The sequence below is a fragment of the Xiphophorus hellerii genome, chromosome 8 (assembly GCF_003331165.1).
Source record: "Xiphophorus hellerii strain 12219 chromosome 8, Xiphophorus_hellerii-4.1, whole genome shotgun sequence".
Taxonomy (NCBI): Eukaryota; Metazoa; Chordata; class Actinopteri; order Cyprinodontiformes; family Poeciliidae; genus Xiphophorus; species Xiphophorus hellerii.
The window spans coordinates 25,719,617-25,746,865 of record NC_045679.1 but is presented as its reverse complement, the minus strand read 5'-3'; the positions used below and the strand labels follow the sequence as shown (position 1 = coordinate 25,746,865).

The 27,249-nt window shown below is 38.8% G+C and overlaps 1 protein-coding gene across 1 annotated transcript; it reads right to left on the bottom strand.

Moving 5' to 3' along the window:
• Positions 1–4,724: 4,724 nt before the first annotated feature.
• On the bottom strand, positions 4,725–26,818 carry LOC116725087 (cadherin-1-like). Its single transcript, XM_032570985.1, has 17 exons — positions 26,643–26,818; positions 25,451–25,556; positions 24,512–24,600; positions 23,769–23,978; positions 23,119–23,259; positions 22,643–22,798; positions 20,869–21,013; positions 18,770–18,942; positions 18,318–18,446; positions 17,844–18,029; positions 17,432–17,676; positions 17,067–17,209; positions 16,201–16,292; positions 14,654–14,786; positions 14,064–14,285; positions 12,295–12,416; positions 4,725–6,015 (listed from the first exon to the last, which is right to left on the bottom strand). Exons 1-17 carry the CDS (start codon positions 26,691–26,693, stop codon positions 5,953–5,955), a joined length of 2,406 nt encoding a protein of 801 aa, XP_032426876.1. The 5' UTR covers positions 26,694–26,818; the 3' UTR covers positions 4,725–5,952.
• Between the last annotated feature and the right edge of the window lie 431 nt (positions 26,819–27,249).

Below are 27,249 nucleotides of genomic sequence, written 5' to 3'. Positions count from 1 at the left end.
TTTTTTTACGTATTTCACGACTTCTGTCCTTATCATCAATGTCACAGTCACTGTCATTATCTAGAACGACTGATTTATAATGAACATCTCTTCCTTGTTCACTGACGTTCTGTGTCTTCAGGTTCTGCTGAACCTCCTTCTTCTGTCTCCTGGCTCCAATTTCCTCAGCTCGATATCCAGGAAGAACTCCTTCCCTTTCAGTCCTGTCCGTTTCAATCTTCTTTGACTGTTTGTATTGCTGTCTGGCAGCCAATTCATCAGCCAGAGGTTGTTGCCTTGTAGTTTTCTTCTGCTGCTGTACTTCATGTGACATTTTGGCAAACTCGTCCTTGGCCATCTTGTTACAAAACTTTTCCTGTAAAAGAGTATCACAAGCAGCTTCTTTCTTCAATATATAATCTAAACTGTCATCAATAGATTTATTTTGCTCTTTTTTGTTAAGTTGAGTCTCATTATGTCTCAAAAATGTCCGGCTTGTCTCTTTCTTCTGTCTCCTCATTTCCATTTCTTCATTTTGATGCAGTCTATCTGATTGCATTATGGCAGCCATTTGTTGCCTTGCAATTTCAGCTCTGTCCTTCTTCTTCTGTTCTTTAATTTCAATTTGAGCATCCAATGTGTCGGTCAGAGACTTTTTCAAATTGGCTTTCTTCTCCCTCTCTTGTTCCTCTTCAAACTTCTGGCGTAGCTGCTGCTTGGCCCGCTCTTTGCAACGCTTTTCATCCAAAAGAACGAAGTTGGCAGCTTCTTTCTTCTTTATATAATCCAGATTTTCAAAAACAACCTTCTTACAATCCTCTAGACAATTCAACTTTTCAGGAAGCCTCATTTCACTCATGTGTTTTGGGCAGTCTGATTCAGATTGATCCGTCTCGTCCTGTTTGAAGAATTGTCTATCTTTCTCCTTCTTGTGTCTCCTCGTCTCAATCTCCTCAATTTGACACAACCTGTCTGCTTCCATTATGGCAGCCAATTGGAGACTTTCAATTTCAGCCTTTTCCTTCTTTTTCTGCTTTTTATATTTAATTTGAACATCCCATGTGTCCGTCAAAGACTGTTTCATTGCATCTTTCTTCTTCTTCTCTTGTTCCTCTTGTAACTTCTGGATAAACTGCTGCTTAGCCCTCTCTGTACGACGCTTTTTCTCCAAAAGAATGTAATTGGCCGTCTCTTTCCGCTGTATTTCCTCTAGATTATCATAAACAATCTTCTTACAATCCTGTTCCGTTTTACGTGACGAAGTCTTGTTAAAGTGTTTGTCATTTCCAGAAACCTCGTTGTATTTAGCTGTGGACGCGTAGGGAGTTCTTTGTCTCAGCAGTCCTTCTGGCATTTTGCTTTCAGAGTCTACATCTTCTGTGTATTTAGTACAGTTTGAAATAAAGGTGTCTAAAGATTCTTCCTGTTCTCGAAGTCGCAAAGGTCGGTTGAGTTCTTCATTTTGTTGGGTCTTCATTGTCCTCAGTAAAGGAATAATCCTCTTGGGTAATTGACGAGAATCCATCTTCCGTTTCTGTCTCACGATGCAAAGAGTAAAATTCACTATAAATCCACTGAAACTTTCTGCACGTCTGGTTCTAGAACACAAGTAACAAACTATTTAAGAGGCTTCAGAGATGATGTCATATGACACAAAGAATTTGATCCTAATGACATCATCAGTTAGGTAGAAGTGTCGCATTAGTTGCTATTGCTATGGTAACCAGGAAAAGCTCTGAAGCGATTCCCACCTTCTAGTAAAGCAGATATTTCAAACCATTAAAACATTTCCAAATAAATTCGTTCATATTAAGACAAATTAAACTTTTCCCAACCATTTAGACTAGTTTCTGCCAATGTGGCTGTAATTGATATGGGCTTAACAATGTGCAAAACACAATCACCTGGTTTCCCATTAAATCTGCTCAACAGTGTTTTCCTCATCAAAGACGTTTTTGATGAGGAAAAGTGTTTGATGAACTCAGGTTAAACTGTGGCCGTTTCTCATTTAGACATCTTTAGCGCTTTTTTCCTTTATCTCATTTTATTTTGTATAACATATGACGTCCGGTTTTTGATTTGATGTTATTTTATTTTTATTTTGCTCTATATATGTTGTAGAATGGCAGCTTAACGACAGAAAGGAACAGAAGACAAGTTACAACAACGTGTTAAAATGTGTCTAGTTATTAGCGAACCCCTTGATAGAGGCACAAGGTATGTTTGTTTTGTAAATAAGGACGGTTCTAATTTTTTAATCGATTGAAATTGTGAATTTGTTGTATATAAACACTAGGGCATAGTTTTGAATTAGAGTTGATATTTTTAGAGGTGAACATTATTTTTAGTTGAAACGTTCTGGTTGTGTTTTTATAGCTTACACTGTCCTTTGTGTGTGTGTGTTTGTGCATACAGCTATTACAGTGAAACTCAAGGTTTACTTCCAATAAACCTCACTGTTCATCAGTAAAGCCACAATCCTTCATTTGGGGCTGGGGGTGTTACACACTTTTTTATCTTTAATCCTATTAGGCGTGTGCTGCTATTCATGCTTGTATATATGTGTGTGGCCCAGTGTAGACAAATGAGCCAAATACTGGAAAACATAAGTGGGATTTTATTCCCGGTTGTCCTCAGATGGAAAAGTATTAATTTTGGTTTGATTTTTATGGAAGCTCATTGCTATCACACAGGGGAAAAAAAATATTTTGACTGCTATCCCGTTATAGCGTGATACTTATCTTAGACGTGATACGTATCTTGTTTAAACGTAATAATTGTATGTCCAGGAAGTGGCGGTTTTATGCTAGGCTAGTACAGTGGCTAACTGTATACAGTTAGTTCCCGAAAATGAATTAAAGGTGTTATTTTAAAAGAATACGTTTTGTCTATATTTTATATCTATATTTTTTGTCTACATTGCATCTAAAAATTCTCACTGCAATATTCATCATGTATTGTACATTTATTCCAAAGCTTCAACAAGCTCCCTTTAACATTTAATTTTAAAATTTTACCCTCTTCAATAAACTTTGGACAAAAAAAACAACAAAAAAAGACAACTGTAACAAATGATAAAATAGTGACTCCATCTCACGTGCCACAGTGAGATAATTAACGTTACAACTTTGCAGACCCTGTAGAAGCACAAAAAAATAACGTTTTTTCCAACCACTGAGTCCTCAAATTCTAGACTATATTTATGTGTTTAAACAGATTTAAAACTTACCGAAGTTGCATTTCATAAGATCTCCATATTTGCCTCCTGCATGTGTTTGCTTACTCCGTGCGGGGAATAAAAATCCAAACTTGATCCTTCATCTGGTGGCCACTTGTGCTGATTCGAGGTTGTTCTTTGATGTTTGATTTGATCAACTTTCTTTGCTCAAATATATTTTCTAATTAATATATGTAATAATTGTTATTTATTGTAAATGTTAAAAAATTAAAAATGAATAAAAATTAATAAATAATAAAATAATAAAAAATTAAAAAATAACCATGTATTAAAATTATGTAAGAATAGTAGTAATTTAATGAAAAGTGATAATCAATCATTATGTGTTGATTTACTCCCCCCAAAAATACCTCTGCATCATTTTAAAAATTATTAAATCTCATCACAACCCTAAATTAACAACCACAGTTTAAAAATAAATTAAAAGGAAATAAATTAATTAAAAGGAAAATTTATTGAGATGAATTACCATTTGAATGGCAGATTAATCAGATTCATGGTTGTGTACCTGACAAACACAAACTAACACAATTATGTGTTGAAATATTCAAATAAATATTCAACACATACTGCGTGTTATATTATATTCATTTTAACACACAATGTGTAAAATTAACACAAAATATGCTTTTAATTTAATAACACATTTTTTGTGTTATTTTTTAACACATCTGTTTTTAGAGTGTAGACTTAGTGTGTGTGGGGGTGTGTGTGTGGGTGTGTGTGTGTGTGTGGGTGTGTTTGTAAATGGTAAATGGCCCGTACTTGTATTCAAATTCAAATATACTTTACTGACTCATATTAACTTAAATTCTTCAAAGAGTACAGCGATCTGTACTACAGCGAATTTGACACAATATGCAAATTGACCCCAGAACAAAAACTAAAGAAGTGAAGATGCTGCTGAAGCTGGTAAGACAGAGACATTGTCCACAGTAAAACTGTCCTGTACCTGCATGGACCTTAAGGCCCTTCAGCGAGGAGGAAGCCATTAATAAAAACACCCTCCGTTTCAGGTAGCTTCTTCAGTTAAGAAGTACATATTTGAAGGAAGAACTGTGGAGAGTCTTCTGTCCTTTAGATATCAGGGAGTTATTGACTAAAAGCTGACATTTAGTGAAAATTTGGATGAGGTTAACAAAGACAGGTGAGATTAAATAAGACTACAAATTAAATAAGTTTGAAGTGTGTAAAAAGTTGATGACCATTTCCTACTACTCTTTGATTGAACCCGTCCTCATTTTTGCTTTTATCACCCGACTGGTTTGTCAGTCCATCTGTCGGAGACAAGAACAGGATCAAACAAATTGTAAAAGTAGGCCGCAAAATTAGAGGAGTTAGATTACCTGACTAAAACAAAACATTTTTTATGGAGAATTCTACAAAAAGTAGAAGATATTGTCTGCTCTCCATATGATTTCTTATTAGCCAGGCTCATTATTCAGAGAAACTCTAAACGTAATCTGGCTTGGTTTTGTTGTTTAGCCTGTTTTATTCATATTAGAACTCAAGTTTCTTAGACATTTTATTATTTTGCAGTGTTGTGTGATTCAATTGTTTAAATTATCTTTATCACCTTGCTTCAAGGAAAATTTTAAGGGGACAATAATAAAGTGATATACTGATATATTTTTGCTTTCCGAGCTCATAGCATTAAAAAGACATCCTTGGAATAAAACATATTCTGTTGCTGCTGTGAGCTCAAACCAGAGTTAAAAGAAAAAGTATGAAAAAAATATGCACAACTACAACTACCAACACCAAAATTATCTTTAGCATGATATTTACAGAAATGATTGCATTACAAAACATCAATATTCAACATCCTGAAGACATTTACTGTTAATTCTTCAAACTTAGGGTGATGCATCTTTGGCTAGCAACCAAGGTCTAGCAACAGTTAAGCCCATAATTATTCATACTCCTGGTTGATTCATAATGTTTATAATTAAGAAATGATTGTAAATGAGAAAGCCACCTCTAAGAAAATAAAACAATGTAATAGGTATTATTTATCAACAGTAGAAAGTAGAATTCATTTTTTCAGGAAGTTGGTGTCAACAAACTTTTTTACTTTCTTTAGTAATTAATAAAATCCTTATTGTGATTACAGCAATCAAACCCTTATTATATTGCTGATCAGCTTTTGCATTTCTTTTTACTGTTTTATTGTAATGAACTCCAAGCCTTCCAGGTTGAAAGGCCTCCTTACCATCACCCTCATTTTTGCTCTGTTCACAAAATTACTGTTAGAACGACAATATGATGTTAAAATGTTAATAAGTAATATTACTTCCAAAACAAAAAAGCATCTTAGTGAATTTTCAAGATTACTCGAGTTAAATCTGAGATGTTTAAATAATTTTGGGCTGAACTGTAGAATACCAAAGATGTACACAAAATTTAAAAGTTTTGCACAGACTTTACCAATGAATCGAGATGCCAATGAGGGTGTGTGTTCAGTAAATACAATAAGTTCCGTATTGAAAAACAGAAATATAAATGTCATCTTTAAAATGCCTGCAAAACTAAGCTCTCTGTCCAAAAGGCAAAAAAAGTAAAAAAAAAAAACAAATAAAAAAAAAAACAGCTTATTTTATCTTTCAGCAACAGCTAATGTATAACTAATGGAATTAAACTAAAAGCAGTCATTAAAAAAATCTCATTAATCTTCAAATACACCAAGCATGTACAATATGACTTCATCCTGTTCTCCTTTATTATCAGGCAGTTTCTTAAAGGGGAACCTCTTCATTCAGATAGTCATATTCCGGGTCTTGCGACTTGAAACCGCCTCCCTTACAGTCAAACACCAGCAGGATGTTTCAGGCGCGGCGCAGTCAGGAAGAAAAGGAGGGAAAAATTAGTACAAGAAAAATGAACGTGTACACAAGTTATTTATTAAAGCACTCAAAGCATTTTTGCACCTTATTTTGGTGGAGTTATTAAAACGGTATTTGTTGATTGTAATTGTGAAATTGAATTTATAGAAAAAAAATATCTGTAGAATCTATTCAATTGTGCTTTTACAAGTCCAGAACAACACTTATTGACCTTCTGCACGTGACGTCACTCTCTTCGAAATTTGGCCTGTTCCGCCATGATGGACGTCAAAACAACCTTCTCCTGTAAAGCCTGTCAAAAACCGTACATCTGGTACCCTAATGTCACTTTTAACTAGTTGATTTCACAGTAAAAATTATCACAGGATGCTGCGCAGTCGGCAGCACAAACGGGTAAGAAGAGAAACCAAACTTGTTATTTTATTGTATAACCTTTAACGAGGAAAGATATGGCAGCGATGAACAGCAGCCGTCAATCATAATGACCGTTAGCCCTCTGTGTATCCGCCAGCGAACACTTTTTACAAGGCAAGAAGATTAACGTTCATATATTTTATAAGCAAGTATGATTATAAAGATATAAAATATTGCTTTATGGCAAAGGTACTAACATCAGTAAACATGAAAACGATGCTCCACCGTCATGTAGCCTAGCATGTACGGGAAAAACTGGTTAGCATCTCGTCTTCTGTATGTTTTTAAGGCTGCTCTGGTTTAAGGGGAAACTGTTTATGACAGCGACATAAATCATGTTTTGTGAATTCAGGCAAAGCTAGCTATTTCAAGATTTAGTAAATACCTCCGTCTGTGAACCTTAATCAGGTCTGTTACGCTAAAAAAATAAATAAAAATTAGCTCGACTTGAACAAGTAGAAGCCAAGAAAAAACTGGCAAAAACAATTTCAGTCGCTCAGTTCAATACTCCCGATCCTCACTTCCAACGTCCTTCATGGTGCTTTGAATGACTAAGTGACGTCGTTACGTAGTTACCAAGGGTCAATAGTTCTTTGAATTCCCCTCTCCACCATGCGTCCCATACAAGGTACCCAGTGTTAAAGAGGAAAGTTATTATGTTAGCTTAAATTTTGGAAAAGCATGGCTCTCCTTTTCCTCCTGTTAGCCGGGTCGCGAGCGGATGTCATCACGGCTGCAAAAGTACGGCGAAACAGAATGACGTCACAGATCACAGAGTTTAATCTCATACAAAGCAATCGACAACAAAGCTGCAGAGATACAGAGATATGCATTTTCTCATGAAAATAAAAACACACAAGGGAAGACAGACGAACACAAAACATATAAGACAGACAAAGGCGCCCTCGTGGAGAAAAGATGAAAAAAAACTCTCAGCCCCTCTCCGGTGCTGCCCTGAAATTTTAACCAAAGAGGCGTTTCCCTATTTAATATATGCAAAGAAGGCGTTCTGCTCTTCGACCAATTAGAACTCCCTCAGGCCCCCAAAGAAAGTTGTGACTTCCTGATTTATAGCAAAGGTGTCTGTTTTTTTTATCTAAGCAAAGGCGGACCACTTCGTGCCCATCGCTGCCTGATACGGAAGATCCCTGGCGCCAAACGTCCTAAGATGAGATTTCACAGACACCTCCGTAGTCCCCACTTCCATTGGAATGCAAATTTATTGCTCTAGTGTGGGGGAGGCAAAGGGCCCTGCTCTGTCTGCTTACCGCATCTCAGACGAGACCTGTTCCAAATAAGAGTATTGTATATAACTGTTACACATGTCGTAGATTAACTGTATTAAGCGCCAACAAATAATCATTTTCCTTTACAATCCCCCTTTTGAGGTCTTTTTCAAAAGACCTCAATAAATTGAGTAAGCCTTCTAATACCGAACCAAAACTATGTATGAAAAAACCGAAAAATAAAAAGACAAAAGAGTGACGTACCCTAATTACATACAATCCCCCTTTGAAACAAAACCCAAGGTGTAGAAAGACTTATCCTTACAAAAATATAAAAACATAAAACAAAATTATCACAATCCAACCAAAACACAGGACAAACAAAAACCCAAAGTGTAAAACAAAAATAAAACATAAAGCCGGGACATACATAGAAAATCAGGAAGAAATGCTCTGCAACTTAAAAGACAACATTCACCACAAAATTACAATCTATCAAATGAGAAAGACACAAAATTACAATCTGCTGTCCGTCTTTTTCTGTTTTTTTTTTTTTTTTTTTTTTCAAATGTCCATCGACAGTCTCTCAAAAAATACGAAGTCTTCGTCAGGAAATGTTCAAAAAATGCGCGCAAAAAACGAAACGAAAGTCCTTTTCAGAGTTCACAACGAACGAAAAACACGCAATAAAAAGTTAATGATGATCCTCTTGCAGCCTGATCTTCTTCGGTCGGAAACCTCAAGTTTCCACCTGAGCGTCCGTTGCTCACTAAGTATTTACTTGCTTAAACTATTTACACTAAAGAGAAAATGTTTCACTAAATCTAAGCACAAACCTGCCTTATGTAATGATAAAGACTCTCTAAAATTTATGAAATCCGTATATGCTTATATTTCACAAGTTATATTTTAAAGTCACTACCCTATTCTGAGCAATCTCTATTGTCAGACCATAAAACAAATTCTGGAGCCCACCATAAAACCCCCTTTCACCTCTCGGAGGAACTGACTTATATGGCAGGAAAGAGAGCCGATAAGGATGTCAGGAAGAACTCCCAATTCTTTAAATACTTTAGTAGGCTTTGGCACGTAAAGCATCAGATATGTTTTAGTCTCTAATTGTAAAATTTGAACTTAAAAAAAACCTTTCGTCGTACCACTACTGATATTTTGTCAGGAGGTACTTTTAGATGTTGGGAGCGAAAGTGATTTACATCACACCCTCTCGTTCTGTCTTGCTGAGCTACTGCAAGTGGGGGTTACTTCACACTTAAAAAATAATGGTATGCAAAAAGCTTCACATGTTAATTAGTTGAATCTTGTGGGGTAGCAGTTACAGCCCAGCTCTGTGGCCCTCCTGGAGCGGCTGCAAGGGGGCTGCAAGTCCCCTGTTCTCTACAAAAGTTCCATATGATCTTTACCATTATCCCATAAGGTATTTCAAACTTAATATTATCCTTTAACAACAAATTTGTACAGTGTAGCACACTTTTTCTATATTCAATCAATTTCTAGTCAACAAATGAGTTACTTCTATTTTATTCTGTCTTATTCATCCATAATTCCTGTAGATTTAACAATATTTTATCTATCTTAAAGTTTTGGTCAGTTTGAAAAAGACTGATTGTGAAAATATCTAGAGTCAGTTGCATATTGCAGTTTGTTGTCATCTGAGCAATTCCTCTTACAGTCAGAGCCTGTGTCTCTAAAAATCTCCGTTTATTCTTATCCTCAACTCATGAAAAAAAGTCCTGTTTTACTCATTGTAATTTATTCTATTTTACTACTTCCTCGTCAGCCTAAAAGGAATACTTAACATTTAAGCTAATATTTTAGTTGTCTACGCTACATACTTTTTAGTTTATTTATTTCTCTACCCAATCATGTGTGTATTTATCTATTAATTTGCCAAGACAGCATTTCTACAATCCTCTGTGACCTAATTTTCTTGGCTTATTCTTTCTTTCTTTATTTATTTATTCATTTATTTAACCGTAGAACCCATAATTTATTTTCAAGTTGTTAAGATGATTTATTTAATCAAGATTCTATCCTTTAATCACCTTCCAAACTTTTCACTGCAGGTCACACTTACTGCTGTTATTGTTTAATTTTAATAATTTAGTCCAATTTAACACAGAGGATGTTCGTAAAAACTGGAAATTTTGCACCACATAACAGCACTAAAAATTTCTCTGTATTTATAAGACATGAAATACCCAGTGATATTTTATCTCCAATCACACACACTTTCACACCAAAATGAATTGCAACACAACACAAAAACACAAAACATGTTACAGAAAACACAAAACCCACACATCTGGCCAGGTTTTATAGTCAGTCAGAATTTCATCAGTCCCCAAGTGTCAGTCTGTGGTCATTATTCTATCAAATTTTACTGTAATTTATATCAATTTTACTGAAGTTTATATGAAAATTTACTGAAGTTTCAGGAATTGTCCAATGTTTTATTAACATATTTTCATGTGTCAATTTAATTAATTTTAAACTCCAATCGTCAGGAACCTTTTAATTCCCCGTGCACGTTTAAAAAAAATCTCAAAGTTATGTTAAAATCAAACCACAACCAATAATTTTGTTTGCTGGTACCAGTTTTATGTACTTAACTCCTATTTTTATTTATTTATTTATTTATTTTTTAAACTAAACGACCACGTGTTCGCCATCGTTCTACTGTCCCCGTTAAGACGAACCCCGACCATAAAATAGCGTATAGCACGTGTCGCAACTCAGTGTCCATAATAACTTTACAATAAAACGCAGCAAAAGCAACTCACGTTCACGCAAACAGCGCTTTGCAAACAACTTACCACTCTGCTCAAACACACAGCCAGCCCGAACTCGCGCACGCGCACACACACGGCCACACAGATACACACGCAGATACACGCATGCACACATACACACACCCAGACACACACCCAGAGCTCTGGAGCACACAGCCTCGTGTCGCGGCAACAAGCACAGATCGCGACACACAGAGAAACACAAAGACGGTGTCGGACAAACGGAAGAGACAACGGGGAAAAAGAAAAATAAAATGCCGGCTTTAAAAATGCATTTCTATTCGTCACCATGGGCGACGCAACCCAGCTCAGTCACTTCGTCTTACTGAAGACAAACGATTTGCCTTGCTAAGGCACTACGTCTGACTGAAGACAGGCGATTCAGCCTTGTTAAGCCAATTGTAAGTCTACTGGAGATGAGTCAGTCTCCGGGCCAATACAAGCCCAAACTACCAAATTGATACACAATTACCAAATTCTTTTTAAATTTAGAGGTACAAGAATAAACCCTCCGGGGAAAAGAACCAAAAACTAAGAAAACCCCAGCCTTCTGACAATAGGGTAAGCTAGCCCTACGTCTGGACCCGCTACGGTCCTCTTGTGTCGTGTATTTATAATCCAATCACTCAACCATCGACTCTTTTATAAACACAATCTCTGTACCTGTGCAGCTCCGTGAACTCCGCGTGGCTGGATACAGCCGCAACAATCTAGCTCGCCTTTTTCCAGCACACGGCGGTGCAAACAACAAAAAATAATCAAAAGTATCTCACCTCACCGAGCCGAACCAGGCCAACGCGTGACAGCTCCACCCGCTCAGAATCCGTAACCGAACGAGCCCCCAAATTGTTAAAGAGGAAAGTTATTATGTTAGCTTAAATTTTGGAAAAGCATGGCTCTCCTTTTCCTCCTGTTAGCCGGGTCGCGAGCGGATGTCATCACGGCTGCAAAAGTACGGCGAAACAGAATGACGTCACAGATCACAGAGTTTAATCTCATACAAAGCAATCGACAACAAAGCTGCAGAGATACAGAGATATGCATTTTCTCATGAAAATAAAAACACACAAGGGAAGACAGACGAACACAAAACATATAAGACAGACAAAGGCGCCCTCGTGGAGAAAAGATGAAAAAAAACTCTCTCAGCCCCTCTCCGGTGCTGCCCTGAAATTTTAACCAAAGAGGCGTTTCCCTATTTAATATATGCAAAGAAGGCGTTCTGCTCTTCGACCAATTAGAACTCCCTCAGGCCCCCAAAGAAAGTTGTGACTTCCTGATTTATAGCAAAGGTGTCTGTTTTTTTTATCTAAGCAAAGGCGGACCACTTCGTGCCCATCGCTGCCTGATACGGAAGATCCCTGGCGCCAAACGTCCTAAGATGAGATTTCACAGACACCTCCGTAGTCCCCACTTCCATTGGAATGCAAATTTATTGCTCTAGTGTGGGGGAGGCAAAGGGCCCTGCTCTGTCTGCTTACCGCATCTCAGACGAGACCTGTTCCAAATAAGAGTATTGTATATAACTGTTACACATGTCGTAGATTAACTGTATTAAGCGCCAACAAATAATCATTTTCCTTTACACCAGTTACCCCCACTTGCCCCTCTCAACCCCCTTGGATAATTAATGTACCCATTTATGTTCAGTGTGCATTAGAATTAGATATTCAATATACATTTTCACATGAAGTTAGATTTCAGTAAAACATAACACTATATTGTCTGAAGTTTAGCTGAAACGTCTGAGTGTCTGAGCAGAATCAGCCTTTGTCCCTGTTCACCTGAAGGTTCTCTCTCTCCTCCATCTTCTCTTCCTCAAACTTGTCGTTGAGATCGTTGAATTCAACAGGTTCCTCTGCGGTTCTCCTTCGCCTCACAAACAGAAAGAACGGCAGCCCCAGCACTAAATAAAGAGAAGACTCAATCATTAATTACTGCGTGGATGATTGTGTCGGCTGCCGATAAATTCTATTGCCCCAACTAATAGAGCGAGCAGCTTCTTATCTCCTAAAGCCACATCCTATGATCACACAAGTTCCTCATGTTAATCTTGCTAAAAAAGTGTCAAATTACTGCCACCAAGCACAGAAGTACAGCTCTTTGTGCTTTTCAATCATCGTTTGATGTGAGTTTTCTCAGTGTTTTTATATTCATTATCACATGCTTCTGTCATGTGCTGTTATCATTTTTAGCATAATCTTCATGTGTTTTACATCCCATTTGTTCCAAACTGTATATCTATGGTAGGGCTTGCACCAACTCATCGATTTTTAGAAAAAACAATTCAATGTTTTGCTATACTTTTTACATTTTCTAGTAGCAGTAACATGACAAAACTGATTTTTTTCCCCAAGAAGAAAGATTAGGAAGTTGGAGAGCCTGCTTTATTCCATTTTCTCTCTGTACATCTGAACTCTGGTTCAGCAAAAATATTTCAGGTAGCAGTTTGAAAGCTAAGCTGCAAGCAGCACAGATCAGTCACCTGCAGTGCACAGAGAATCTGCTTTTATTCCCAAAACAGGAATCTTAGCCAAAACAAGACGACTTTCTGAAAGAACGTCTTCTTGTCACTGATATGTGAATCACACACCTCAAGACCAGCAGGTCAGTCTGGTGCAAACCTTGATTTTCTTTAGTGTCCATGGGGCAGATAGCCCCATTTGTCAGATGTGAACAAAGTGTTGGTGTCATGTTTTGCGGTAGAGATGGTGAGGAAGATGCAATGGGCTCAGGTAGAATTGAAGAAATGATAAGTTTAATTAAGATGTCAAAATACAAAAATACAAAGTCCAGGCAGCACAGAATGAGCGTAAGGCTAAGAGCTCATAACTGGTAGCAACTGGTCGCACAATTGACGTCTAACGAGAGACTTGACAGCAGACAAGACGACTAGACAAGGACCCAATAAAGAACAAGGAGCACAGGTGGGTTTAAATACACCAGGAGACAATCAGGGGAAACGAGGAACAGCTGTACTCAATCAAGGGGTAGATGGGACAACACAGAGACTCTAAAGAACACAGAAACCTAAATAAACACACAGAAAACCCAAATCACTACAGTTATTATTTATAGAAGAAGTTCCTTACAATTGGAAACGAGTAAAGCAGAGACATTAAGCCAACAGGAAACAAGAACCGGACCAACAGCAAGGTAAGGTAGGCAGCTGGCTGTGACTGGGGCTGTTTTTGTCACATTTTTCATTCCACACCAGACTAATGTGTGCTCTAATGAAGAATTATATCTTAGGGATTGGATCATTTAGAGACTGCTGGAGTCATTGACGGTAAAGTTTAGTGTTGAATATGAATAAAATCATTGTATTAGTTTTATCTGAAGCATGCACAATTGTTTTGTGAACTTTGTTGATTGTAAATTATTAAAACTTCATGGACATCAGTGTTTGTCTTGTGTTTTCATGATAATAATGCAATATACTAGTTTACAGATTCTCAGTATAAAATGGTTCTTGGTCTCTTGAATTCAAAGCTGTATCTTCAAATTGAAGAAGACTCTATTCATCTCAAAGCTTAACAAGATTCAAACTCACTGAACAGCAGCATTAGGATGCCTTTCAGTATTCCCAGGATGACTGGCGGGTTGGAGCCACCAACATTTTTCTTCTGGCAGTTCACTTCTTCTCCAGTGCAGTCACACACTGCAGCTGTGACTGTGCTGACCTGAGACAGACCAGACGTGTCTGAAACAGTCATGACTACAGCGTAATTTCCGTTCTCTAGCTCACGGTTCAAAGTCAGGATAATCGCTGTTCCTGCAATCAAGAGAAAAAAACAAACAATAATTTATCAGGAATTCCATCAGTGTTAGATTTCTTCTTCTTCTTCACTTAAACAACGTAGGTGACACATAGTTCTGACAAGAACAGCAGCAAACTGGGTAGCATCCAAGAATGAGAGATGATAACCAAAAATGTTTGATCATCCTTTTCAGCTTAGATTACACTGTAGTTTCTGCAAATATAATACATATAAATATAGTGGTTAGTCTCTATTCTGCCACTAAGTGCAGATTCCTTCCACTTAGTTTTACTTTGTCAAAGGAACTGTGATTGATTGTTTAATTCGTTGGTGTTGCTTGTAGACTGAATCATGATCAGTTGGGTTTATCTCGTATACATACTGGCGTCGTTCACTCTAGCGATCCAGTTGGCCGTAGCAGAATCACGTAAGCTCACGCTGTATGGAGAAGCAAAGCCTGGTCCATCTTTATCTGTTACAGTCAGCAGCTGAGGAGCTGGTTTCTTGTTGCACACCTGAACAAACCAAATGGATTTAAAACACAAATTATATTTGTAGTTTTTGCTTTCCATCCATCCATCCATCCATTTTCTTCCGCTTTATCCAGGGATGGGTCTTGGGGGTAGCAGCTTCAGAAGGGAGGCCCAGACTTCCCTCTCCCCAGCCACTTCTTCCAGCTCCTCCGGGGGAATCCCTAGGCGTTCCCAGGCCAGCCGAGAGACATAGTCCCTCCAGCATGTCCTGGGTCTTCCCCGGGGCCTCCTCCCGGTGGGTCGTGCCAGGAACACCTCACCAGGGAGGCGTCCAGGAGGCATCCTGACCAGATGCCCAAGCCACCTCAACTGGCTCCTCTCGGTGTGAAGGAGCAGCGGCTCTACTCTGAGTCCCTCCCGGATGACTGAGCTTCTCACCCTATCTCTAAGGGAGAGCCCAGACACCCTACGGAGAAAACCCATTTCAGCTGCTTGTATCCGTGATCTCGTTCTTTCGGTCATGACCCAAAGCTCATGACCATAGATGAGGGTGGGAACGTAGATCGACCGGTAAATCGAGAGCCTTGCTTTTTGGCTCAGCTCTCTCTTCACCACGACGGACCGGTACAGCGACCGCTTGACGGCAGACGCTGCGCCAATCCGCCAGTCGATCTCCTGCTCCCTTCTTCCCCCATTCGTGAACAAGATCCCGAGATACTTGAACTTCTCCACTTGGGGCAAGACATCCCCCCTGACCCGGAGAAGGCACTCTACCCTTTTCCGGCTCAAGACCATGGCCTCGGATTTGGAGGCACTGATCCTCATCCCGGCCGCTTCACACTCGGCTGCGAACCGCTCCAGCGAGAGCTGCAGATCACGACATGATGAAGCCAATAGAACCACATCATCTGCAAAAAGCAGAGATGCGATCCTAAGGCCACCAAATCGGATCCCCTCAACACCTTGGCTGAGCCTAGAAATTCTGTCCATGAAAGTAATGAACAGAATCTGTGACAAAGGGCAGCTCTGGCGGAGTCCAACTCTCACCAGAAACGAGCCCGACTTACTGCCGGCAATGCGGACCAGACTCTGACACCGGTCACACAGGGACCTGGCAGCCCGTATCAAAGGGCCCGGTACCCCATACTCCCGGAGAACCCCCCTCAGGGCTCCCCGAGGGACACGGTCGAACGCCTTCTCCAAGTCCACAAAACACATGTAGACTGGTTGAACTCCCATGCACCCTCCAGGATCCTGCTGAGGGTGTAGAGCTGGTCCAGTGTTCCACGACCAGGACGAAAACCACACTGCTCTTCCTGAATCTGAGGACATTTTGCTTTTGCCATCTTAATTTAACATAAAAATTCTGTTTGAAACTAACAATATTTTCAAACCAGGACAACTCTACAAAACAACCAGACCTAAGAAATGTTGATCTCCTAACGTGTGTACATACTATAATAGAACGTTCTTCAATAATGGGAGCGTTGTCGTTGACATCCTTAAGTGTAATGATCAGAGTTCCAGTTCCTGTAGCTGGGATCTGATCTGGAGACATGAAAGGCAAACAGCAGTGAAGCAGTGAAGCATGTTGACACCTTCAATGATCCTCTGAGGAAGTAGTTGAAAATCTCTTCAAGAAAAGAGAAAATATTCTAAAGAACTCTTTTCAAGAGTCAAGAGGCAAGTCAATTCTAGAATTGAATTTTTTAGTAAAACCTGGAATTGCAGATTTTTACCTGCATTGAGATTTTTTCCATTTTCAAACTTTCATTCCATGCTTTTTGGGGAAAAAATAGCTTTTTTTGTTCAACAGTTCCATCTTTGATTTGGGTGCTGTGTAGTTGAGCTGATTTCTGGCAGAATTTTTTATACTTTGCTATTGTGTTGTGATGCACAACCATAGTGATAGAGTGGTTTACAACAGGGAGCAACTGTCTAACATCTGAAAAGCTGAAATAATACCGTAGCTGAAGCCAGAAATCCCAGAGGAGTTGAAAAGGAGGCCATGTGGATGCAGAGCAGGAGTGAAGAGGAGAGACAGAAGGAGGAAGTTCTAACCATTTCTACCATCCATTGTAATGGACAACATGAGATCATTAGCTAATAAGATGGATGAGCTTCAAGCCCTGATAAGGGTATAGGTAATACAGTGTAATGTGTTTTACTGAGACGTGGCTCCCAACTCCAACATCTCTCTAATTTTTGAATTTGAACTGAATTGAAATTTAGCTCAAACCATTAAATTAAATTCCTTTTAACTTACACTGTGGTTTATAAAGAGTTCCCAAAACGTTTAAGACAGTTAACCCTCACACCCACCATCATCATATGCACCAATCAGAGCTGTGTAGATGTCCTTCTTAACAAAGCTGGATTCTCTGTCCATTTGGTTTCTCGCTGTTATCACACCAGTCTCCTTATCAATGTCAAGCCAGCCAGCTGGGTCACTAATTAGTTTATACCTGGACATCAAGGACAAAATTTGATATATATGATAAGACAAAGCGAGACTTTACAAGCAGTATGATTTAAAAAAACAAATCCATCTATCAGTGTTGCCATAGTAACATTTTCTGCCTGATTAATTACCACTGGGAAACAAGATTGGTTCAGATGTACAACATAAATGAAATCTAATTTAAATATGCATGCTGTGACTCTTCAAGTTGGAGGATTTTCCTTACATGACTTTTTGTTTGCGTGCAGAGTCTGGATCAGAAGCTGTGTACTTCACCACAAGGCTGTTCACAGCAAGGTCCTCACTTTTAGACACATGCGTCTCTTCTGATTCAAAGATGGGGGGTTCATTGACATCCAGCACAGTCACCACCACTGTAGCAGTGGAAGTGACCAATGGAACAGAAGGAGGAGCCTCATTCACCACTGTAACCAGTAGAGTGTGATTACTGGTTCTCTCAAAGTCCAGACCCTGGTTTAATGAAAGAAAGATCATCATAGATCAACTGATCAGACATTAACAGTACAATCACTTACCTATACTATGTTTATAAAAATGTCCCTTTATTAAAAACAGTGTAATAAAGAATCTTGTTTAACATTTATGCTCTAGCAGTGAGAACCTGCCGTTCCTCCTACCTTAGCAGCAGTGATGATTCCTTCTTGTTTGTTTGTTCCTGTTTGCACAGTAAACAGATTTCCTGGATCTCCATCAATAATTTTGAACTTTGCATCCCAGGCCATGGTATGAGGCTCATCACCGTCTGTCACCAACATCTTAACAACTAGAGCGTCTACTTTATTCTCTTCAACTGTGACCGTATACTGAGATACAAGATGTGGAAGAGAAGCTGTCAGACAATATACAGAAAAACCTCCACATGATCATTTTATAATCATCTTTTTATAGCATATGTTTTGTACTTTAACGACTCACTAATAGCATTCGGAGTGATCTACTGCTTTACTGACCATCTGCTGCACAAATCAACTGGGATGAGCAAAATTAAATAAAACATTCTAAGTAATTACTATCATACTGTAGTAGAATATGACCACCATCTACAAAATGAAGAGCAGATTAATAAAAACAGTCTCATGTGTTCTACTTACAGAAGGTTCTGTAAAGACCGGAGCGTGATCGTTGCCGTCCGTCACCTTGATGATCACTTTGGCAAATCCAGTCAAACCTTCTCCCTTCACGTCAGCTGCCTGTACTTCCAGTGTGTATTGAGGGATTTTCTGTTGTGACAAACATGGACTTGAATCAACAACTTTGTCTACTGATGGCTACAAATTACACTGATGGATCAGTTGCTGATCACTGCATCATATGTTGGAAAAATAATCTGAACTGAGTTTTATAAAACTTGCCTCAAACTTATTTAGTGAATTAAGTTATTCTCAGGCTCCACATGAAGGTTGAATTCTGACCAAAGTGTAAAGCTACATGTTATCAACAGGAAATCTGACCACGAGGATTCAGTGAGACACTCTGACTACCCTAACAGTCTTTGAAATGTGATATAGAGATAAAGTTGATTAACTATTGTCAGAATTCTCACCTCTCTGTCCAGTCCAACTTCGTTGACTGTGATAACTCCAGTAACTGGGTTGATGATAAACATGTTGGGGCCGGGCTGCTCTGGGCTCTGACGCATTATACTGTAACGGATGTCAGAGTTTTCAGTATTTGGCTCATCAGCATCCGTGGCCACAACCTGAATCACCTCAAAACCTAATCAAGAGGAAACACGAAGCAGGTCAGTGAGAGCAGACATCAGTTTATCAACAGAGATGTAACAGAGGCTGAGCTGAGAGGCTCTTCATGTCCAGCTGATGATTCCAGGTTCCTTTAGACAGGTCATTCAGGTCAAAGGTTTTTCTAAATTTTGACAAATCACTAAAAGTCATCACAGTGCCTTTTCTATTTTAATAACTGAGATGCTGCAATCTGAAGACAATTCAAAGAGCTTTACATGGTTTAAATAAATAAATTTCAGTAAAATAATGTAGGAAAGAAAAGAAAAGTTAGAAAGGCTCAAATTAAACATCTAATGAATATTTATCTCTAAATAAATTGTCCTTGATTTAAAGGAACTCAGTGTTTCAGCTGTTTTGCACTTTTCTGGAAGTTTGTTCCAGATTTGTGGTGCACTGAAGCTGAATGCTGCTTCTCCATGTTTGGTTCTGGGTATGCAGAGCAGGACCAGAACCAGAACCGAAGCCTCTGTCCGACTGCCAGAGGGTTGTGCCAACTATCTAGTTGCTTGCCACCATCAGTGTCTGAATTTTTGTAAAATAAATTGAGAAATAATGAGTTGCACCAGTTAAAACACCGTAGAGCAGGGGTCTCAAACTCAATGTACCCGGGGGCCGCTGGAGGTAGAGTCTGGGTGAGGCTGGGCCGCATTCACACACACGGTCTCCTCAGCCAAACCTTTCTGATTGCCTATTACCATATTTGGCCGTAGTCAGGCACTGTAACAGCCGTAATTGTGTAGTGTCTCTTTAAGATACTCTAGCATTGCTAGTGATGTCAGAAGTATGCGCCACGGCTTCTCTGTAGAGAGCGTGGGAGAAACGTGCTAGACGGACATGTTAGCTCCCTAACTTTTTAGTAATATTACGGGTTGTTTGGACGCTGCTCAATTTTCATGTCTGATAATATAGCAGCCGTTCAGCCGGGCTTTGTAAGGTTGGTGAAGAGCGTATTTATTAAAGGACAACACTGTGGAATTCCCAGTACCAGTGTGGTTGTGAGTTTTTGACCGTCCTGACGAATCTGCCGCCTCCTCTCCTCCCTTAAACACAACCCAAGCGTTACAGCGCCTAACCTTAATTACGTTACACTGATCAGCAACTTCCGGGTCTAGACTGGATGCTGAAGCACGTGAAGCGGGAGCGACCACGGAAATTGCGCATGTACCGCATGCAAATAATGACGAATAGAAAATGCAAATAGGCCCGGCCGATGTCCCGCCCCCGAGAGCAATATACTCCACCGTGATTGGTAGGTTCGTTCAGCTCCGCACACAACACTGAAAAGTGCCAATTATATCAAACTGGCGGGCCGCACTGACATTAAACTTTCATATTAAGGCGGGGGCCACAAACTATCGTCCCAAGGGCCGCAGTTGGCCCTCGGGCCGCGAGTTTGAGACCCCTGCTGTAGAGGGTACGCCGAGTCAATTGGTGGCGCTCTAACACTGCCACAGAACAAAAAACAAACAACACTGAATGTCACCATGTTATTTATAAAAGTGAGGTGAATGGGATCCAAAGAAAGCTGCAGCAGTAGTTAAAAAAAAACAAAAAAACGTCTCGGCTCACATGTATACACTGAAACATGAAACTGAGGTCTTGAAATGTATCCACTCTGGGACCCTCTTTCAGAAATGATCACTTCTGCTCTCTCAAAAAGCCGAATCCGTGTGGACGACAAAACAAACAACAAAAACTTTTGTGGATGAATCTGAAATGGTCTCATCAGCAGAACAATGACTGAGATCTTGACTGCAGACTGATGAGGTAATTCTGTTTCCTCCTCAGTATGCAGCTGATTCAGGTCACAAAAGCTAAAAGTTGTAAATATTTGTAATAACATTTTTGCACTTATATCTACACATGTAAACTAAGACATTATTTATGTGTGTAACTTTACCTTTTTGTGAGGCTTCTGGAACTTCTCCCATATAGATGGACTGATTGAAAATAGGTTTGTTGTCATTCTGGTCAATTATATTGATTATGATTTCCATAGGCTCCTCTACATTTGCACCTCCCTGTGTCATAGCATGGGCTATAAGCTGTAAAATGATTAAAAAAAATTTAATCACCAGAACAATTATATTGTGTCTTCCTACTTTCATTTCATAATGGTGAAAAATCATTTGATTTTTACTGTATACATCTTTGTGCAGGTATTAAAAAGTACTTAATTTTTTTTAAGTTTTCAATAATTACAATTAAGTATTCTGTAACAGATTGAGTTACTGAATTCTCTGTAGAGTCAAGTGAAGACACGGGAATATTTTGATCAAATCTGTGCAAGATTTACATGCCACCATGTTATATCGCAGATGTAACAAAATAAATTAGACCGAAAAGCATCAAGTTTAATTGCTGATGTCACTGTCATGATGTTGGAATAATGTTGGACTCAAATGCAGAGAGGTGGAGGCAGCGGCTGAGTTTGGCAATTTAATGAAAAAAATAGGATGAAGAAATGCTCAACACTTACAAAAATACATGAACCAGGGAAACAACTCAAAATAAGTCCAAAAGAACATCCAGCCAGGATACACAAGGAAAATACAGGGAGGCACAAGCGACTGACTTGAGTAGAACAGAGGATCCAGCAAGTTGTAGGAGAGAATGAGAGGCTTAAATACTGGGGAGGCTGAGAGCCAGAAAAAGACCTGAGCTGATGGGCTAATAGATTGCAGGTGTGAGAGGTTGGAGCAGGAACCAGACAGAGGGGAGGAGAGAACGTGGCACAGGGAAGCTGGGAAGATACACAGGAGGACAAAGGAGAGCAGGAAATAATTTTAACAGTAAAGAAACCTGATAAACAGAAAATGATTCTGACACTAAAGAATAACTAGAGTAACAGAATAACTAAGAAATAAACATGACTAAAAGCACAACAAGGGACTGACGAAGGAAAACAAGAACAAGACACAGCTAAAGAAACATATCAAATAATGAAACTAGGATGACCATGAAAGACTGAAGTAAAGTGAACTAGAACATAACTGATAAAACTTAAAGAGAAAAACACAGAAATAAACAAAACGTCCGGTAGACTCAGTTTGATTGGAGACCAAAGTTGCAACATTTGTTACATTTTCAGCTGCTGTGGTTCTCTTTCACACTACACTGTCAAACAAACGTAAGCATTCAAAATATCCATTTACCTCCTCACCTGTGGTGGCGCTGCACCAAGACCCATTGAAGGAAATAACATAAAACCTCTGAAGAAGCTGAGCTCAACTTCCTGCTTCACAAAAATGGAGCAGCGTCAGATTTTAACGGTCGGAGGATTTCTCTTTTGTTTTTGGCAAAAGACCCTCTAATACTAGACATGAATCAAATAATGAAATTATTTGATGATTTAATGAAACTAACTATTACTAGTTTTAACTATTTTAGTTGTGTTTACCCAGAATGCTCTGCGCTACACTCTGTTTCCTGCTTTTTGAGCGGTCTCCAGTCCGCTTGGCATTCACATATGAATTCAAACTGTACCAGGTTTCACTTCATCAGAACTGAGTCTGAGGTTTTTGGGCTCTAAATTTCTCTTTTTTTGGTCTGCATCAGAGTTTGATTGCACATTCACACTTCCCCAAACCAACTGGACTTTCTAGTTCTATTAAAGTGGTGAAACAGGACTGGTGTGAATGAGGCACCTTACAGATAGCAGAGAAAACACTGACCATGTACTTGTCCTGTTTCTCTCTGTCCACTTCCTGTGTGATATACAGATGACCAGTGGCTCTGTCCATGGTGAAAAGACCAACAGGAGGCTGATCTGCTCCAGGACCAGTGATCATATAATAGAGCCGCATCACCTTATCCATATCAGAGCGGATCTGGACAACATAGATCAGGGTTGAATAGAGACAACAATCAGCAAAAACAGTTCAGGGAGAGAAAATTGTTGTGGGTTACAAATATCTTTTGATTAACTTAAACCTAAGAGATGTTTTAGTTAAACCATTTATTCTACATTATTTCTGGTATAAAAGACATACAGGCCAGAAAACAAATATTTTTTTTTTCCACTTTGGAGCCAAATTCAGTTCTGCTAAACACAACATGAAATGTAGAAAGTTTGAGGAAAATGTAAATGCACATTACAAACACATGATATAAATAAAGAGAAAATACACTGGATTTTTGTTTCTATTACCGAACCAAAAAACAACGGATAAGGTCCTCTATGACTCTCAGCAATGGTTAAGGGAGGGACAATAAAGCTTCTCTTCCTCCTCTTCAGTCCTGGACTGGATTTGGTGAAATACAGGACTGGGATCTGAGGACCAGCTGGATCCTGAGGAAACAAATATTCTGTCTGTAAATGACTGAACCAACCTGTGAAAGTCTGGTGAACCGTGAAACCAGGGTGGAATCTGGCTGTAATGGGCCTCTGAAGACGAGAATCAAAATAATCTCATCATCCTGTCACTATGACGATGAGAAACAGGTTAGAAAGTTGCTTTTTAGTTCACTACATGTCTGTTTTCTTTATCAATATTCATTCAATGTGTTCATATGATGTAAAAACAAAAACAAAAAGAAACAGAGTAGTCACTCACACTGGCTCCAGTATGATGATCATCTGAATTTATCACTTTACTTGAGCCAAATACTTATCTCACTGCCAGCTGCCTGTCAAGTAACAACTAAATGTTCAACCAGGAAGGTTTTTTTACATGCTGTGGTACATCCATTGTGTGTGTGGGTGTGGGGGTGTGTGTGTGTGTGTGTGTGTGCACGTGTTTACTTTTTTAGGAGAACAACTTTTTTATACAGCCCATTTAATATCAGATCTTAACTTACCTGCTGATTCCTGTCAGAGTCCAGGTGATCATGAAGCTGGGTGTTGAGTTTATGAGCCTCATGATGAAATTCAGCATCCAGACGGTTGTTCATATAGTGATGATCTTGATACAGCAGCCTGACAGGAAGAGTCATTTTCTGACCTTGTGAGTTCCAGGCATGGACCGAGAAGTTCTGGTACCCCTCATGAAGGACAGCCCGTCTCTTTACCTGGACGAAGATAACAAAGGTCATTAGCCTGGTATCTCTTTAACCATCCTGTGATTCTGTTTAAAGAGAAATGTTTCAGCCAGCCTGAATTTATGAACCTTCAGGAATTTTGATGAGTCCTAAAATGGTAAACATAACTACAGTTTTTATTTTCATTTGTAATGTCTTTGCTCCTGTATTACTGTTATTCTAATGTATGAATCTTTTTTTCAAAATTGCTTTTTTGTGTGTGAATTTCTTCAGTATCTACTATCCTCTATCATTTTCTGCTTTCATATGTATAAGAAAATACCCTCCATATGTCCCTCCCAGAGATTTAACGGTTAAAAATCTTCCTGCGGTGTTACATGTTTTCCATTAAAAACAGGACAATCACAGAAACTATATTTTGATTTTGATATTTTGACCAGGAGGAGATGATAAATAACATTTTTGTGCCAGTTTTTTTGTTTTAAGCTGCCATAAAATGTCAATGTAAAAACACACCACATTGTCATAACTATAATGTAGTTCAGTCAAACATCAGTACTCACAGTTATTATTCCATCAGTCTCTACAACAAAATGGCTGTCATCTGTGCTGAAGAGAAACTGTGTGCGGCCCGTGCAGTCAGTAAAGCCAACTGGAAATAGATAATTAAAAAAATACATCTATCATAACTTATTAAATTAAAATAAACATATTAAATTCATGCAGAAACTCAAAGTGAAAAAGTACTTGTCTAATATTCAGAAGCAACTTAAAGCACCATGATGCATTAATAATATTTGTTCTTCAACATGTGAAAACGTCAATATTAGTTACAAACATTAAATTACTTTTTAACAATAAATCTTTAACTGTATCACATAATGATGCCTATAAGAGAAATAGTTACCCAGGTTAACATAGCAGCATCACAGTTCATCGGAAATAAAATAATTAAAAAATGAATTTTATCAACCCGACAGTAACGTAAACAGCCAATGAACAATGAGGATGAGGAGCTATATGTATATACACTTATTTCAAGAGGAAGGTCTTATTTTATAGCTGTTCAAAAGCTGAACCTTCAGCCATTTCCCCAATCTCCAAAGTCATATCAGTTTTTGTAACTAATATAAATTTGGGAATGTGTACAAGAGAGAAGGAGGGGGAGCACAAGACCTCATTTAAAGAGGGCCGACACTTTTTCACATGCAGTCAATTGCACTCGTAATATCTGTAGACTGCATGCAACACACCCACATACATTTTTTGCACACGCAATTTAACAATCCTTATATGAGATCTTTGTAGATGAGGCCCAAAATGACCTGAGACAGAAATAAGCCATGAGATCTTTGCTGAAATCATAAAGAGGTTTTCTTCCATTTGCTTTTTTTTATGTTCTTAACAATTGAACATAAAGCAAAAAGCTTAAGTTTCAATATCCCCTCCTTCCCTCCATGTCAGACAGTTCAGCTTTTCCAGATGTTACTCAATGTCCATACCTTTGCCGAGTCTTGTGCCTTCCTCCAGGGCTTTTTTGATCACTTTTAATATTAACATCTCTGACTCAAATCCAGGTTGACATGGTGATTCCTCTGCAGCTGCAGTCTAGAAAAGGAGAAGAGAAACATTTATTTTAACAGCTAATTTCTATTTTGCATTATAGCTAAGTTAGAACAGTAACTCATAACCCCCAGTGGAGTCACATAGTATATACAGTATATATATTATATACATATACTATGTTGTTCTCATAGCTTATGGGTTGAAAATGAGTCACTTAATGATAAGCTTAATCTGTATTTATAAAGAAAAAATGGTCTCAACAGTTTCATACATTGTTGAAATTTTACATTTTTCAATAATATAATAAATTTTCATCCATCTGTCCATTTTCTAACACCCTTGTCCCTCAGAGGGGTCGGGAGGGCTGCTGGTGTCTATCTCCAGTTAACGTTCCGGGCGAGAGGCGGGGGTCACCCTGGACAGGTCACCAGTCTGTCGCAGGGCAACACAGAAACAGACAGGACACACAACCATGCACACACACACCTTTATTTGTCTGTTAAAATGTTCAACAGAGAATACTGACGTATCATACAATATTCAAATTCTGAGCTGAAACATTTTTTCACTACAGTTTGATTTACAGACACCCTGCCATCAATGTCATTAATAAGAGCATGTTAAGATCTATCCTGCACAAAGCAGATTGTTTCAACAGGATGTGAAGCAGAACATGGAACCCAGTGGTCTGCATTTAGAAAGGAACAGAACCCTGCAACTTTTAGATTTGTTTCCTGTCCTACATACTTAAATTAAATGGTCAAACTGCCTCACTAGCAGTCAGTCGAGCTCTACAAAGTTCTGCTAATGAGTTTCAGCCAGGTGTGCTGAAGCAGAGGTGCAGGAAACCGGCCCTGGAGGAATGCAGTTTGAGACCCACATGTAGAGAAAGTGTCTGAGCTGTGATGTCTCAATAGTTAGGTTTCAATAACCAAACAATAATAAATAATATTGTTTTGTGCATTTCATACATGTTTCCTTTCAACTTCACATTCCCCATTACTACTTTTAGCTGTCAGCTACTAATAAAACACTAAATAAAACAAAGAAACTTTTCAAAAAAAACTAGAAATGAAGTGTTAAAATCAAAGGAGTTTGCTGAGACTGTGAAGAGAGAAACATTCTTACCTGACACAAGAAGATCCAAACACTCCAAACTACAAACCAACTGGTCCCCATTTGTGTGTAAAAGCTCTTGTGTTTTGTTTTTATTAATCAAATGTTTTGGGGAGACAGAAAAGTCAGCAGGTCAATACTCGACTGCAGACTGTTATCCTCTGAGTCTGCAGTGTAAACAAAACCACTAAATGTTCATACAGACCATGGCATGTACACGAAACCAAACATTCAGTAACCACTGAAATGTCACAAGTTCTGCTTTTTAAGTTTTTTCACCAGATTGATCATTTTAAACAGGATGTGTGTCAGTTTTTAAACTCTTCTCAGGTGCTGCAAGTGGCATGTTAGACTTAAAGTGTGTGTGTGGGTGTGTAGGTGTGTGTGTGTGTGGGCGTGGGTGTGTGTGTGCGTGGGTGTGTGTGTGTGTGTGTGGGCGTGTGTGTGTGTGCATGTGTGCGTGTGTGTGGGTGTGCGTGTGTGTGTGTGTGTTTGTAAATGGTAAATGGCCCGTACTTGCACAGTGCTTTATCATAAAAGCTTCACACAATCTGTTCAGTCAAAGGGGGGGTGAGTGGTGTGGCAATTGGAGACCTGGGGGAAAGAGAGGGGTGAATAA